Source organism: Somniosus microcephalus, chromosome 3 (genome assembly GCF_052327205.1).
Source record: "Somniosus microcephalus isolate GS21.2 chromosome 3, FLI_Smic_1.0, whole genome shotgun sequence".
In the NCBI taxonomy this organism is placed as follows: domain Eukaryota; kingdom Metazoa; phylum Chordata; class Chondrichthyes; order Squaliformes; family Somniosidae; genus Somniosus; species Somniosus microcephalus.
In genome coordinates this window covers 123,137,274-123,154,580 of record NC_140989.1, presented here as the reverse complement: position 1 = coordinate 123,154,580, position 17,307 = coordinate 123,137,274, and the positions used below count along the sequence as shown (strand labels likewise).

The 17,307-nt window shown below is 51.5% G+C and overlaps 1 protein-coding gene across 3 annotated transcripts in view; it reads right to left on the bottom strand.

The window, feature by feature from the left end:
- commd1 (copper metabolism (Murr1) domain containing 1) overlaps positions 1 to 9,691 on the bottom strand; it is a 165,825-nt gene extending 156,134 nt beyond the window's left edge. The window contains exon 1 of one of the 3 annotated variants that reach the window (XM_085981567.1): positions 9,431 to 9,691. In XM_085981567.1, the coding sequence (XP_085837693.1) occupies positions 9,431 to 9,604 (174 nt within the window). In that variant the 5' untranslated portion in view covers positions 9,605 to 9,691. The remainder of the gene's footprint in view (positions 1 to 9,430) is intronic. The other 2 variants (XM_085981568.1, XM_085981566.1) reach the window with 2 other exon arrangements.
- Positions 9,692 to 17,307: the final 7,616 nt, after the last annotated feature.

Here is a 17,307-nt window from a genome sequence, read left to right as displayed (position 1 = left end):
GTAGCTCTGAAACTGTGCCCAGGATCCTGACAGTAGTTGTGAGCCAGGTGTGATGGGAATAGCCCTCGTCGCTCAGTCGACAGCCTGTAGCCTGACTGGAATAAAGGTGGCACAGGATGAAAGTCATGACGGTTGCCAGTAAACCAGGCACAGACCTGCCTGTGATCACAAACCAGCTTGACATTGAGGGAGTGGAATCCCTTTCCATTGATAAAGATGCCAGGCTGGTGATGGAGAGCACGCAAGGCAATGTAGTGCAGTCTATAGCACCTTGGACCCTGGAGAAGCCTGCTATGCAGGCAAAGCCAAGTGCTCCCTTGTCCTGCTTTGCTCTGTCCATAGGGAAAGTAACATAGCTGTTGCAGCTGGTGTAGAGAACTTCAGTGATTTCCCTCATACAGCGATGGACTGCAAGTTGGGAAGTGTCACTGTCACCTGCTGCAACCTGCAAGAAGCTGGTTGCAAAAAATTAAGGGACACTGTCAACTTGACAGCCACAGGCACTGCTCTGGTGGGAGGCTCGAATTGTGGCTGCAGCAGGTCATATAGCTCCGTGACAAATCCTTTGTGAAGCATAGTGCTTCATATGTTGCTCCTGAGAAAGTTCATGGAGAAGTTTTCCCTGAAGACAGGGTCAGGATCCGGGTCCCCACAATCCCCCCCACCCTGGGGTGCTGTGGGCCTGGCCACACCCCTCCCTTGGGCTGTGGGTCTAACCCCCCCCACCCCCCTCTGGGCTGTGGGTCTAACACCCCCCCCCACCCCCCTCTGGGCTGTGGGTCTAACACCCCCACCCCCTTCCTCTGGGCTGTGGGTCTAACCGCCCCCCCCTCCCTCTGGACTGTGGGTCTAACCCCCCCCCACCTCCCTCTGGGCTGTGGGTCTAACCCGCCCCCACCTCCCTCTGGGCTGTGGGTCTAACCCCCCCCCCCACCTCCCTCTGGGCTGTGGGTCTAACACCCCCCCCCCCCCTCCCTCTGGGCTGTGGGTCTAATCCCCCCCCCCTCCCTCTGGGCTGTGGGTCTAATCCCCTCCCCTCCCTCTGGGCTGTGGGTCTAATCCCCCCCCCTCCCTCTGGGCTGTGGGTCTAATCCCCCCCCTCCCTCTGGGCTGTGGGTCTAATCCCCCCCCTCCCTCTGGGCTGTGGGTCTAATCCCCCCCCTCCCTCTGGGCGGTGGGTCTAATCCCCCCCCCCTCCCTCTGGGCTGTGGGTCTAATCCCCCCCCCCTCCCTCTGGGCTGTGGGTCTAATCCCCCCCCTCCCTCTGGGCTGTGGGTCTAATCCCCCCCCTCCCTCTGGGCTGTGGGTCTAATCCCCCCCCCTCCCTCTGGGCTGTGGGTCTAATCTCCCCCCTCCCTCTGGGCTGTGGGTCTAATCCCCCCCCTCCCTCTGGGCTGTGGATCTAACCCCCCCCCCCCTCTGGGCTGTGGGTCTAATCCCCCCCCCCCTCCCTCTGGGCTGTGGATCTAACCCCGCCCCCCCCCCTCTGGGCTGTGGGTCTAATCCCCCCCCCCCTCCCTCTGGGCTGTGGGTCTAATCCCCCCCCCCCTCCCTCTGGGCTGTGGGTCTAATCCCCCCCCCCCCCCTCCCTCTGGGCTGTGGGTCTAATCCCCCCCCCCTCCCTCTGGGCTGTGGGTCTAATCCCCCCTCCCTCTGGGCTGTGGGTCTAATTCCCCCCCCCCCTCCCTCTGGGCTGTGGGTCTAACCACCCCCCCTCTGGGCTGTGGGTCTAACCCCCCCCTCCCTCTGGGCTGTGGGTCTGACCCCCCTCCCTCCCTTGGACTGTGGGTCTAAACCCACCCCCCCCCCATATCCCTGGGCTGTGGGTCTAACCACCCCCCCCCCTCCTCTGGGCTGTGGGTCTAACCCCCCCCTCCCTCTGGGCTGTGGGTCTAACCACCGCTCCCCCCTCCCTCTGGGCTGTGGGTCTAATCCCCCCCCCTCCCTCTGGGCTGTGGGTCTAACCCCCCCCTCCCTCTCAGCTGTGGGTCTAACCACCCCCCGCCCTCCCTCTGGGCTGTGGGTCTAACCACCCCCCGCCCTCCCTCTGGGCTGTGGGTCTAACGCCCCCCTCCCTCCCTCTGGACTGTGGGTCTAAACCCCCCCCATCCCCCTCCCCTGGACTGTGGGTCTAACCCCCCCCCCCATCCCCCTCCCCTGGACTGTGGGTCTAAACCCCCCCCCCTGTGGTGTATGTGCCTTTAAGAGCCCCAGGTGTGTGTAATGCCGGTAATTGCCACTTGGGCTATATAAGCCTGTGTATTGTGTATATCCTTTAGAACCCCCCCCCCAGACTTGCTTAGTAAATACCTATGAACCAACTCCTGTCTTCAGTGTCTTTATCTACACACGGACACTACACCCCCCCAATCCCCCTCCCCTGGACTGTGGGTCTAAACCCCCCCCCCATGGACTGTGGGTCTAAACCCCCCCCCCCCCACCCCATGGACTGTGGGTCTAACCCCCCCCCCCATCCCCCTCCCCTGGACTGTGGGTCTAAACCCCCACCCCATCCCCTGGACTGTGGGTCTAAACCCCCCCCATCCCCCTCCCCTGGGCTGTGGCTCTAAACCCCCCCACCCCCCTCCCCTGGACTGTGGGTCTAACCCCCCCCTCATCCCCCTCCCCTGGACTGTGGGTCTAAACCCCCCCCCCCTCATCCCCCTCCCCTGGACTGTGGGTCTAAACCCCCCCTCATCCCCCTCCCCTGGACTGTGGGTCTAAACCCCACCTCATCCCCCTCCCCTGGACTGTGGGTCTAAACCCCCACCCCATCCCCTGGACTGTGGGTCTAAACCCCCCCCATCCCCCTCCCCTGGGCTGTGGCTCTAAACCCCCCCCACCCCCCTCCCCTGGACTGTGGGTCTAACCCCCCCCTCATCCCCCTCCCCTGGACTGTGGGTCTAAACCCCCCCCCCCTCATCCCCCTCCCCTGGACTGTGGGTCTAAACCCCCCCTCATCCCCCTCCCCTGGACTGTGGGTCTAAACCCCACCTCATCCCCCTCCCCTGGACTGTGGGTCTAAACCCCCCCCCACCACCTCCCCTGGGCTGTGGGTCTAGATTATCAGAATGATTGAAGGGTTTTGATAGATTGAAGAGGGAAAGACTATTTCTTCTGTTTCAGGAGTCAGTGACAAAGGGTCATCAATTTAAAATCACCAAGACTGAAGAGGGACATTAGGAAAAACTTGTTTATGCAGAAAGTTGTTTGTGCATGCAATGCATTGCTAGAGGGAGTGGCTAAGGCAGAGACCACTGCATCTTTATGGGTACAGTAGCATAGTACTTATGTTACTGGACTAGTAATCCAGAGAACACATTCAAATACCATCACGGCAGTTTGAGAATTTGAATTCAGTTTAAAAATCTGGAAACAAAAAGCTGGCATCAGTAAAAGCGATCATGAAGCTGTCAGATTGTTGTAAAATCCCAAATGGTTCACCAATGTCCTTTGGGATGGAAACCTGCTGTCCTTTCCTGGTCTGGGCCTATATCTGAGGAAGGATGTTCTTGCCATGGAAGGAGTTCAGCGAAGATTCACCAGGCTGATACCTGGAATGGCAGGAATGACGTACGAGGAGAGATTGGGTCGATTGGGCTTATACTCGCTGGAGTTTAGAAGAATGAGAGGGGATCTCATTGAAACTTATAAAATTCTGACAGGACTAGACAGACTAGATGCAGGAAGGATGTTCCCGACGGTCGGGGAGTCCAGAACCAGGGATCACAGTCTAAGGATAAGGGGTAAGCCATTTAGGACAGAAATGAGGAGGAATTTCTTCACCCAGAGAGTGGTGAACCTGTGGAGTTCTCTACCACAGAAGGCAGTAGAGGCCAATTCATTAAATATATTCAAGAAGGAGTTGGATATATTTCAAGGCTAAAGGGATCAAGGGGTATGGGGAGAAAGCAGGGACAGGGTACTGAATTTGGATGATCAGCCATGATCGCATTGAATGGCGGAGCAGGCTCGAGGGGCCGAATGGCCTACTCCTATCTTCTATGTTTCTATATGTGACTCCAGTCCCACACCAACGTGGTTGACTCTTAAGCTACCCTCTGAAGCAAGGCACTCGGTTGTATCAAACTGCTACAAGTAGTTCAAATAGGAAGGCCCACCACCACCTTCTCCTGGCAACTAGAGATGGGCAATAAATGCCGGCCTTGCCAACAACGATCACTTACCGAGAATTAAGAAGAAGAATCTTTTACGGAAAAACTGGATAAATATTTGAAGATACAAGGCCATGGGGAGACAGCATGGCAGTGGTTTTAGATTTGGATTGTGCAGCAAAGAGCTGGTATAGACACAATAAGCAGAAGGGCCTTTTTGTGTTGTCAATGGTTTCATGCGAGAATCAGCCTTGGCTCAGTGGTAGCACTTGTGCCTCTGAATCAGAAGGTTGTCGATTCAAGTCCCCACACCAGAGACTTAAGCACAAAATCCAGGCTGACACTCCAGTGCAGTACTGAAGGAGTGCGGCACTGTCGGAGGTGCCGTCTTTTGGATGAGACGTTAAACCGAGGCCCCGTCTGCTCTCTCAGGTGAACTTAAAAGATCCCATGATATTATTCAAAAAAGAGCAGAGGAGTTCTTCCCGGTGTGCTGGCTAATATTTATCCCTCAACCAACAACTGAAACAAATGATTGCCATTTATCTCACCGCTGTTTGTGGGATCTTACTGTGCATAAATTGGCCACTGCATTTCCTATATTTCAACAGTTACTACACTTTGAGTAACTACACTTAATTGGCTGTAAAATGCTTTGGGGCGTCCTGCGGATATGAAAGGCGCTACAGGAGTGCAAGTCTTTCTTTTTATAAGCCCACCTCCAGTACTTGCATCCTAAGGTTCTGAAGAGTCAGAGGAATTCTAGGGCAGTATGATATTTAATTCATGTTTATTGACTGAAATGGCAGATCTACCTACTCTACCCAAACATGAGAATGAAATAAATTGTATAGAGTTTCACTAGTCGAAGCAAGCTGGGGTAACAGCGCAATAATTGGATTGTGGTCGTTTGCTGCATCACTTTGGGAATCATTGTTGTGTCCTTACCCAAATACCTTTACCAGGTCACGCATCACATCAGTGGCTTATTTTTGTATATAAAATGCTTTCCTCAATAAGTATATTTGCCTAAAGTTATTCCAGTTGTCCTGCTGCAACATTTATAGTAAATATATTTTTAAAAGTTACAAAAAAGTGTTTGTAATGATTTGCGCTCAGCAGGAGCACTGACAGGAGTTGAACAGTACAGAAAACTTAGTGTCAGGTAGCTTTGACCAAGTTATGCATAACAAATAATGAGGTCTGAACTGCAAGTGCTTTACACTTCGAGAAACTTCAGCCAGAAGTGCTGAATGGATGATCCTTCTCGGCCTCCTCCCAAGGTCCCCACCATCACAGATGCCAGTCTTCAGCCTATTTGATTCACTCCACATAACCTCAAGAAACAGCTGAGCGCACTGGACATAGTAAAGGCTACAGGTCCCAACAACATCGCAGTTGTTGTGTTCAAGACCTGTTCTCCAGAAATAGCTGTTCCTCTAGCCAAGCTGTTCCAATACAGCTACAAAACTGGCATCTACCCTACAATGTGGAAAACTGCCCAGGTGTGCCCTGTCCACAAAAAGGGCAAATAAAATCCGGCCAATTACTACCCCATCAGCTTACTCTCAATCAGCAAAGTGATGGAAGGTGTCGTCAACAGTGCTATCAAGCAGCACTTACTCACCAATAACCTGCTCACTGATGCCCAGTTTGGGTTCCGCCAGGACCACTCGGCTACAGACCTCATTACAGCCTTGGTCCAAACATGGACACAATAGCTGAATTTCAGATGTTATGTCAGTGACTCCCTTGACATCAAGGCATCATTTGACTGTGTGATATCGAAGCACCTGAGTAAAATTGAAGTCAATGGGGATCTGGGGAAAAACCCTCCACTGGCTGGAGTCATAGCTAGCACAAACGAAGATGGTTGTGGTTGTTGGAGCTCAATCATCTCAGCCCCAGAACATCGCTGCAGGAGTTCCTCAGGGTAGTGTCCTTGGCCCAAGCATCTTCAGCTGCTTCATCAATAACCTTCCCTCCATCATAAGGTCAGAGGTGGGGATGTTTGCTGATGACTGCACAGTGTTCAGTCCCATCTGCAACTCTTCATAATGAAGCAGTCCATCCCCACATTGCAGCAAGATCTAGACAACATCCAGGCTTGGACTGCTAAGTGGCAAGTAACATTAGCATGACACAAGTGGCAGGCAATGACCATCTCCAAGAGAGGGTCTAACCACCACCTCATGGCATTACCACCATTTGACGGGATGTGTATTGCCGTTCCTTCATCGTCACCGAGTCAAAATCTTGGAACTTCCTACTTAACAGCACTTAACACCACAGACTGCAGCGGTTCAGGGAGAAGGCTCACCACCACCTACTCAAGGGGAACTAGGGAGGGGCAATAAAGGTTGTCCTTGCTCGCGCTGCCCACATTCTGAAAATGAATTTTAAAACCTTTTTAAAAAAAAGTGTTCTAAAAGTGACTATGGCTGAAAAAAGCAGAGATAGAGACAGACGCGAGACTCACAATTGAATGAATTACTATCCTGTTTAATTTCAGTGTTGAAACATTCCCTTAATATCACAGCTCTTTTAAAAAGGGCAAGTTGCTATTCAAGAATTCGACTCAGCTCCCAGCTGATCTCACAGAAGCTTACAGTGCAGCAGATTAGGGCTGCTGCACCATAAACTCTTCCACTGCCATTTGCACAATATCCTTTATTAGAATTCTGAATATTTGTAACAGTGTGGCGGTACCACCGGTTGTCCCTTACATGGATATACATAATTCCCTTTAACTTACCTTTCTGTATGTGTCTGTTACTATACTCAGGCTTCTCTCCTGTACTCTGACGTCATGACGTCAGAGCTCGGAACCTTTCAACAGTAGAGCTCAGAACCTGCTGGCAGTTGAGCTGGGAAACTTCTAGTTAGTCCTCGTGGCGTCCCTGCTGGGGAAAGACCTACACCACGGTGCTCCTACAGTCAGCCATCTTACCTGCTACCTTACTTGTTGTATTTAACCTGTTCCTGTAAATAAGCAACTTATTTATAGTTCGTCGAAGTCGAACTCGATTTAGTGGTGATGCACACGAATCGCTACATTGGTGACCCAACGACGTGAGTACGGGAGCTCATCAATTCCAACACTACAATTGGTGAACCCGTATCTGTGAACGATTTTCACGGTAGCAACGCGCGCCTGAACCTCGTCTTCCCACAAGACGACCAACGCACAACCGACGAACAACCACGGAACAGCAACCACCTCACTCTGCCAAAGGCGACCCCGTCTTTGCGAACGTATTCGCAAGGTAAGCGCAGCCTGGAGCAGATCCCGTTTGACACGGACAAACCTCAACCGGACCCCGTTCGTTTTTTTGTGAGCAATTTTCACAAAAGAAGCACGCCATGGAAGCACCAGCCGTTTTGCTGTCGCTACCGCAATCCAGGGAGCCACAGTCTCCCTCGTGTTTTATACCGGTAGAAGCCCCGTTCGACGAGAACATCGATGCGGCGCCGACCACGCACTTGCTCACGGTCCCCGTACTCGTCTTTCCTACCGCCACATGGATCGTCCGCCTCTATGTCCAAAGCAACAGCAAGTATACATCTCTCCAAGCGCAGGGTACAGCATGTTCGGGCACACAAGATCGGAGCGCGCCCTGCGGGGATACCACGAGGACTCACCCCCACGAAACACGAGGACGCACTCCTCGCGCACGAGGACCCATCCCTTGCGTGTTGATCGCGGCCGCAGGATGCCCGTTAGACCCGTCCTTGATGTATGCAGCTTCAATAGACATTTGCATTTGTTAAAAGGGAAAAACTGGAGAAAGGGCGGCAACGGTCCAGGTTGTTGTAGATTTAGAAGAAAACAGCCGGGAGGGCGGCACGCTTTTGTTCACGCCGAATCGTGTAGTAGGTAACACAACCAGCAGGACGACGGGCTGGTGCGTCGTCGGCGGGGAAGGAGTCTTTGTTTTTCACAAGGGATAGGTCCTCGTGGTTCGCAAGGGATGGGTCCTCGTGCACGAGGAGTACGTCCTCGTGTTTCGTGGGAGTTAGTCCTCGTGGAGTCCCCGCTGGGACAAGACCTATACCACGGTGCTCCTACAGTCAGCCATCTTACCTGCCATCTTACCTGATGTAATTAGTCTGTTCCTGTAAATAAACAACTTGTTAATAGTTCGTCGAAGTCAAACTCTCTTATTTAGTGGCGATCTACACGAACCGCTACAACTCTTCACCCTCCGTTCTGTTCATGTCGTAGCATTATGGCACGCACTGTTCCGTGCGTTCCAGCCTCCTGAAGGTTTCGCTCGCCAGTCAACGGAGACATCGCCCGCGTCCGCCCAATCTGCCCGTCACTCTGATAAGGCCTGCTGTTTCGCACGTCTCTATGGTCCTTCGCCTGACGGATACGTTATATTCGCCATGACGTGCGTAAGGATCCGCTCACGAGCAGCATCTTCATACCTCGCCTACCAAGCCGAGACAGCACGACCGCCAAGACCACCAGCTCGTCAGACTATCTCATCCTTGGACTTTCGTTAAAGCGAATTCTGGGGGGGCCTATGTGGCGGTACCACCGGTTGTCCCTTACATGGATATATACATAATTCCCTTTAACTTACCTTACTGTATGTGTCTGTTACTATACTCAGGCTTCTCTCCTGTACTCTGATGTCATGACGTCAGAGCTCGGAACCTTTCAACAGTAGAGCTCGGAACCTGCTGGCAGTTGAGCTGGGAAACTTCTAGTTAGTCCTCGTGGCGTCCCCGCTGGGGAAAGACCTACACCACGGTGCTCCTACAGTCAGCCATCTTACCTGCTACCTTACCTGTTGTATTTAACCTGTTCCTGTAAATAAACTTATTTATAGTTCGTCGAAGTCGAACTCGATTATTTAGTGGTGATGCACACGAATCGCAAACATAATCAGTTATCGGTATAGAGATAGATACACACACAGCTTTGTATATACAGATATACACACGCACCACTGTATATATAGAGAAATATAAACATATACATAGCTTTGTATATAAAATATGTATCTACAGCTTATATTTACATAGCACCTTTAATGAAAAAATCTTGCATAGCACTTGACAAATAGAAGGAGATTGGGAAGCAGACATCAAGCCACAAGGGAGAGATTCAGAGGAATGACCCCAAGATTTTGTGGAAAAGATGGGTTTTGACGGGCCGGGGGGCGAGACAGGGGCGGGGAAGAGTTGGTGACCGGGACGGAGATGGCGGGGTGGGGGGAGGTGGCGAGGAGCGGAGTGGGCGGGGTCGAACGGTGCTGTTAAGACCCGCGAGCGGTCTCTCGGGCCGCGGCGCCTCCTCCACCTACCCGCAGAATCCCGGTCATTTTCTCAAACAGGACGCGGAAATCTTGATGCGGCATGTCGGGGAAGAGCTGGTCCTTGAGCAGCTGCTCGGTGATGCCCGGGTTGCGGTAGTAGGTGAGCTGGGCCAGGCCGCCCAACAGGCCGCTCAAGGCCTTGCCGCCCTGCTCCGCCATCATCAGCTGACGTCACGCGTTAACCTCCCGCCGACCTTTCACCCGCTGCTCGTCACGTGGCCTGCAGCGCCCCTGCTGGCTCAAAGACCTCTCCCCAAAGCCCATTCATTGTATTGCACTCAGCTGCTGTGAACAACAGAAACAGTGGGACTAGGAATTGAGATAAAAATGAATGAAACAGATTGCAAGACCCGTTCTTATTCCTGAAGCCCTCTTTTTAGGCTGAGACATAAGAATATTTCACATTTTTAAATCAAAGGGAATGTCACTTTTAAAAGATCTAACCAGTCTGTTACACACGTGCTGGTCGATCTCTCTTGGTGACACTGAAAAGTTTCATCCAATGTTTTCAAACAATTTTTTTTGCGCAGCAAGTTGATCTGGAATGCACTGCCTGAAAGGGCAGTGGAAGCAGATTCAATAGAAACTTTCAAAATGGAATTGGATAAATACTTGAAGGAAAAAAATACAGGGCTATGGGGAAAAGAGCAGGGGAGTGGAACTAATTGGACTGCTCTACCAAGGAGTCGGTACAGGTACGATGGGCCGACTGGCCTCCTTCTGTGCTGTGCGGTTAGGATCAGATCAGCCATGATCTTATTGAATGGCGGAGCAGGCTCGAGGGGCCGATTGGCCTACTCCTGCTCCTATTTCTTATGTTCTTATCATTCTATGATTCTATAATGTGATGACAGTCCATCCTAAAACAATGAACAACAGAGGCATAGTAACACAGAGATTACAGAATAAACTAGAGAATTTAAATTAAAACAAAATGTGTTAATTGGATTTTTTGACAATCAAAACAAAATCAATCCACAGAAACCAACACAAACCCCATGCATCTCCACTAACTGACAACAACAAAGGTTTCTGTGCTGCTTGTAATTCTATGTTACCAATGAACATCACACCACATCGAAGTAGTCACCAGTGAATTATAAATTTAATACAGGTAGACTATCCTTTATCCGAAAACCTCGGGACCAGCCGTGTTTCGGTTTTCGGAGAATTTCGGATTTCAGAAGGTGGGTCGGCAGGGGTCCATGGGGGGTCGTGCGCACGACCCCCCGCCGACCCCCCCCGCGGACCCCCGCCGGCCCCCGCCGACCCCCCTGCGGACCCCCGCCGGCCCCGAACCCCGCCGACCCCCCCGCGGACCCCCGCCGGCCCCGACCCCGACCCCGACCCCCCCGCGGGGCCCCGACCCCGACCCCCCCGCGGACCCCCGCCGGCCCCGACCCCCGCCGGCCCCGACCCCCGCCAACTTACGGTCGGGGTCGGCGGGGGTCGGGGCCGGCGGGGGGGGGTCGGCGGGGGGTCGTGCGCACGACTTACGCTGACGATCAGCGTAAGTCGGCGGGGTTCGGGGCCGGTGGGGGTCCGCGTGGGGGTCGGGGCCGGCGGGGGTCCGCGGGGGGGTCCGCGGGGGTCCGCGGGGGTCGGGGCCGGCGGGGGGTCGTGCACACGACTTACGCTGGACTTACGCTGACCGAAAGAACCTTCGGTTTTTAGAGGGTTTCGGTTTTCGGAAGTCCGGATAAAGGGTAGTCTACCTGTATAGCACCAGCCACCACTGAATCAATACATTCATAGAGCAATTGGTACCGGCAAATAAATGAATTAATACAGCACTGAATTATAACTTAATGGAGCAACAGACATCATGAATTAATTAATAAATTAATACAGAAATCGAATTACAGTATACAGACAATGCTTGCGTCTGCGCTCACTCGGAGGTCGAACTCCAAACCATTGTAAACACCTTCACCGAAGCATACAAGAGCATGGGCCTTACACTAAATATCCGTAAGACAAAGGTCCTCTACCAACCTGCCCCTGCCACACAGTGCTGCCCCCCGATTATCAAAATCCATGACAAGGCCTTGGACAACGTGGACCACTTTCCATACCTTGGGAGCCTACTGTCAACAAGGGCAGACGTCGACGACGAAGTCCAACACCGCCTTCAGTGTGCCAGTGCAGCCTTTGGTCGCCTGAGGAAGAGAGTGTTTGAAGACCAGGACCTCAAACCCAGCACTAAGCTCAAGGTCTACAGGGCAGCAGTGATACCTGCCCTGCTGTATGCCTCAGAGACATGGACCATGTACAGCAGGCACCTCAAAGCACTGGAGAGGTACCACCAACGCTGCCTCCGCAAGATCCTGCAAATCCATTGGCAGGATAGGCGCACCAACGTCAGTGTTCTTGCTCAGGCCAACATCCCCAGCATCGAAGCTCTGACCACGCTCAATCAGCTCCGATGGACTGGTCACATTGTCCGCATGCCCGATACGAGACTCCCAAAACAAGTGCTCTACTCGGAGCTCCGGCACGGCAAGAGAGCCCCAGGTGGGCAGAGGAAACGCTTCAAGGACACCCTCAAAGCCTCCTTGAAAAAGTGTAACATCCCCACCGACACCTGGGAATCCCTGGCCCAAGACCGCACAAAGTGGAGGAGAAGCATCCGGGAAGGCGCCGAACACCTCGAGTCTCTTCGCCAGGAGCAAGCGGAAGCCAAGCGCAGGCAGCGCAAGGAGCGCACGTCAACCCAAGCACCCCACCCACCCGCCCCTTCAACCACCGTCTGCCCCACCTGTGACAGAGACTGTAGGTCCCGAATTGGACTCATCAGTCATTTTTAATGTGGAAGCAAGTCATCCTCGGTTCTGAGGGACTGCCTAAGAAGAAGACAGAAATGGGCACCAGCAAACTAATGAAGAAGCAGGCAGCAGTGAACTAATCAATTCATAGACCAGCAGGCAGACCCACAAATCAATAAATGAATGGAGCAGTGGACAGCAATGAATTAATGGAACAACAAGTAGCAGAGAATCAATAAAGTACTGCAGAAGCTGGCACCAGTTCATTAATCTATATATATAAAATCCGCTCATTAGCATTGAGTGACGTGAAGGTTGACCAATCGTACAGTCGAGCGACCTGATGGTTGACCAATTGCTGCGTCACGGGGGCGGGTTCATTGCGTGTGCAGGCGGGCCATCCTAGAGTTGAGTGACGTGACGATTGACCAATCCTACAGTTCAGTGACCTGACGGTTGACCAATCGGTGCGTGTGTGGGCAGGCCTAATCCTTCTGCGCTGAGGTGAGTGGCCGCCATCTTGATTCCTAAGTTGATTTTTTTCCCACTTTCTGTACACAATTAAATCATTTTAAAAAAAAGTAAATTAATTTCTAAAGACTTTTTGTAAGCTGATTAATTTTCCTATCTTTCATCCTCTTTTTTTGGTGCCCGGGGACTCGGGCTTTCCCCCCCCTCTACTAGGCCGCAGGCCCAGCCGCAATCGGCGGTCTAAAGCCCGCTCAGGCCCCGTCCCGGGGCTCGGGAGGGCGGAGGGTTTTCTATAAACGAAGTGACTGCTGCCAACGACTGGAAGCTGCGGTGAGTGACTGGTGCCAACGACTAGAAGCTGATATCGATGTTTCTACTTCTCCCCCACACCCACAGAGCCCACTCCGTTGAGCGGCGGCGTCTCTCTCTCTCTCTCTCTTCCCGCGCGGCGCGCAGGCCCAGCTGCAATTGGCGGTCTTGAAGCCAGCTCGGGCCGGTGCTCGGGAGGGCGGGGCTGGCCGGTGCTCGGGAGGGCGGGGCTCGGGAGTCCGGGGGGCAGTGCTCGGGAGGGCGGGAAGGGGGAAAGGCTTACCCCGGCAACCGTGCCCGGGCCCCTCTCACAGCCTGTAGCCACTCAGGAGGGGTAGGGAGGAGGGTTACCCCGGCAACCGGCGGCATCTCACTCTCCCCCCCCCAGTCTCTCTCTCTCTCTTCCCCATGCAGCCCGAAAGCCCGGGGGAAGAGGGAAGCGAGCAGGTAAGCGGCGGCGTCTCTCTCTCCCTGCCACCACAGTGAAAGGCGTTTGTCTGCCGCCCGGCCAACCGGGTCCAAAGGCCCGCCGCGTTAACGATGAGGAACCCCGGGCTCACTTCGGAGCGATGGGCACCCGGCCTCCCGATGTCGGGCTAACTCCGTTCTGGTACCGGAAAGGAGGGAGACACAGGGGGAGGGAGGGAGGGAGAGGGGTGAGGAGAGGGGCAGGGAGGGAGAAGAGAGGGGAGGGAGGGAGAGAGAGTAAAGCAGGGAGAGACAGGGGCAGGGAGAGAGAGAGGGTGAGGGAGGGAAAGAGTGAGGGGGTGGGACAGGGAGGGAGAGCTCGCCTTCTTCCTTCCTTCCTTCGCAGGGGTCCATTGGGCCAGGCCTGAGGCGCTCCTTCCCCCCCTCTCTCTCCAGACTAATCCCGAACTAAATCCAGCAGTCTCTCTCTTTCTCTCTTCCCCCCCATCTCTCTCTTCTCCCCCCATTCTCTCTCTCTCTCTCTCCCTCCCCCTCTCTCTCTCTTTCCCTCTCTCTCTCTCCCCCCAGTCTCTCTCTCTCTCTCTTCCCCCGTCGCTCTCTCCCCCCCAGTCTCTCTCTCCCCCCCCAGTCTCTCTCTCTCTCTCTCTCTCTTCCCCCCAGTCGCTCTCTCCCCCCCAGTCTCTCTCTTCTCCCCCCAGTCTCTCTCTCTCTCTCTTCCAACAACAACATGCCCTCAAAAAACCCTCGGCACCGCCGGGCTCTCCAGCTAGTCTATATCTTCTATCTATCTATCTATATAAAGCAGTCGATCTGTCTGTCATTCCGTCTGTCTGTCTGTATTGAATAAACTCGAAAGTTATAGAGCATACCTACACATGTGTTACATAAGAACATAAGAAATAGGAGCAGGAGTAGGCCAATCGGCCCCTCGAGCCTGCTCCGCCATTCAATAAGATCATGGCTGATCTGATCCTAACCGCCAATCTACTATCACAGAACCATCTCCTGAATCTAACAGAATTAGACACACGAACTAGGAGCAGGATCAGGCTACACGGCCCTTGGGCCCGCTCCGCTACCCACAGGGCCATGACCGATCCGAACCTAGACTCATGTCCAAATTCCTGCCCGCTCCCCATAACCCTTAATTCCCTTTACTTCTAGGAAACTGTCTATTTCTGTTTAAAATTTATGTAATGATGTAGCTTCTACAGCTTTTTGGGGCAGCATATTCCATGGACCTACCACCCTCTGAGTGAAGTAGTTCCTCCTCATCTCAGTTTTGAAAGAGCAGCCCCTTATTCTAAGACTATGCCCCCTAGTTCTAGTTTCACCCATCATCGGAAACATCCTCCCCGCATCCACCCGATCCAACCCCTTCACAATCTTATATGTTTCAATAAGATCGCCTCTCATTCTTCTGAACTCCAATGAGTAGAGTCCCAATCTACTCAACCTCTCCTCATACGTCCATCCCCTCATCCCCGGGATTAACCGAGTGAACCTTCTTTGTACTGACTCGAGAGCAAGTATGTCTTTTCTTAAGTATGGACACCAAAACTGTATGCAGTATTCCAGGTGCGGTCTCACCAATACCTTGTACAACTGAAGCAATACCTCCCTATTTTTATATTCTATCCCCCTAGCAATGAAAGCCAACATTCCATTGGCCTTCTTAATCACTTGCTGCACCTGCATACTAACCTTTTGAGTTTCGTGCACCAGGACCCCCAGATCCCTTTGTACTTCAGTACTTTCCAGTTTCTTGCCATTAAGATAATAACTTGCTCTACGATTTTTCCTGCCAAAGTGCATAACCTCACACTTTCCAGTATTGTATTCCATCTGCCAAATCTCTGCCCACTTACTTAGCCTGTCTATGTCCCCTTGTAGGTTTTTTATGTCCTCCTCACTCACTACTTTCCCCCCCATCTTAGTATCATCTGCAAACTTTGATATGTTACACTCAGTCCCCTCCTCCAAATCGTTAATATAGATTGTAAAGAGTTGGGGACCCAGCACTGACCCCTGCGGAACACCACTAGTTACTGATTGCCAGTCTGAGAATGAACCATTTATCCCAACTCTCTGCCTTCTGTTAGATAGCCAATCCTCTATCCATGCCAGAATATTACCCCCAATCCCGTGATTTTTTATCTTAAGCAATAATCTTTTGTGTGGCATCTTGTCAAATGCCTTTTGGAAGTCTAAATACACTACGTCCACTGGTTCCCCTTTATCCACCCTATATGTTACTTCCTCAAAGAACTCCAGCAAATTTGTCAAACATGACTTCCCCTTCATAAAACCATGCTGACTTTGTCCTATTAAATTATGATTATCCAAATGTCCTGTTACTGTCTCCTTAATAATGGACTCCAAAATTTTACCTACCACAGATGTTAGGCTAACCGATCTATAGTTTCCAGCCTTCTGTCTACTGCCCTTTTTAAATAAGGGTGTTACATTAGCAGTTTTCCAGTCTGCCGGGACCATTGCCGAGTCCAGGGAGTTTTGGAAAATTATTACCAATGCATCCACAATCCCTACCGCCACTTCCCTCAAGACCCTAGGATGTAAGCCATCAGGTCCAGGTGATTTATCCGCCTTGAGTCCCATTATTTTACCGAGTACCACTTCCTTAGTGATTTTGATCGTGTTTAGCTCCTCCCCCCCTATAGCCCCCTGTTTGTCCAGTGTTGGGATATTCTTAGTGTCTTCTACTGTAAAGACTGATACAAAATATTCATTCAGTGTTTTTGCCATCTCCATATTTCCCACCATTAATTTCCCGGTCTCATCCTCTAAGGGACCAACATTTACTTTAGCCACCCTTTTTCTTTTTATATAACTATAAAAACTCTTACTATCTGTTTTTATATTTTTTGCTAATTTACTTTCATAATCTATCTTCCCTTTCTTAATCAATCTTTTTGTTATTTTTTGCTGTCTTTTAAAGTTTTCCCAATCCTCTATCCTCCCACTAGATTTGGCTACCTTATATGCCCTTGTTTTTAGTCGAATACTATCCTTAATTTCTTTACTTAGCCACAGATGGCTGTCTTTTCTTTTACACCCTTTTCTTCTCAGTGGAATATATATTTTTTGGAAGTTGTAAAATAACTCCTTAAATGTACACCACTGATCATGTATCGTCTTACCCTTTAATCTATTTTCCCAATCCACTCTACTCAATTCCGCTCTCATACCTTCATAGTCTCCTTTATTCAAGATCAGCACGCTTGTTTGAGATCCAACCTTCTCACCCTCTAATTGAATATGGAATTCAACCATGTTATGGTCACTCATTCCAAGGGGATCCTTTACTAGGACATTTTTAATTAATCCTGTCTCGTTACACAGGACCAGATCTAAGGTTGCTTGCCCCCTGGTCGGTTCAGTTACATACTGCTCAAGAAACCCATCCCTAATACACTCAATGAACTCATCCCCAAGGCAGCCCTGCCCAATTTGATTTGTCCAATTAATATGATAGTTAAAATCCCCCATAATTATAGATGTTCCCTTATTACAAGCCTCAACTATTTCCTGATTGATACTCCGTCCAACAGAGTTGCAACTGTTCGGAGGCCTATAGACTATGCCCACTAGTGTTTTTTTCCCCTTATTATTCCTTACCTCCACCCAAACTGTTTCATTATCCTGATCTTTTGACCCAATATCATTTCTCTGTATTACAGTGATGCCTTCCTTTATTAACATAGCCACCCCACCTCCCCTTCCTTCCTGCCTGTCCTTCCTGATCGTTAAATAACCTGGTATGTTTAATTCCCAGGCATTGTCACCCTGCAGCCATGTTTCTGTAATGGCCACAAGATCATACCCATATGTAGTTATTTGTGCCATTAACTCGTCTATTTTGTTACGAAT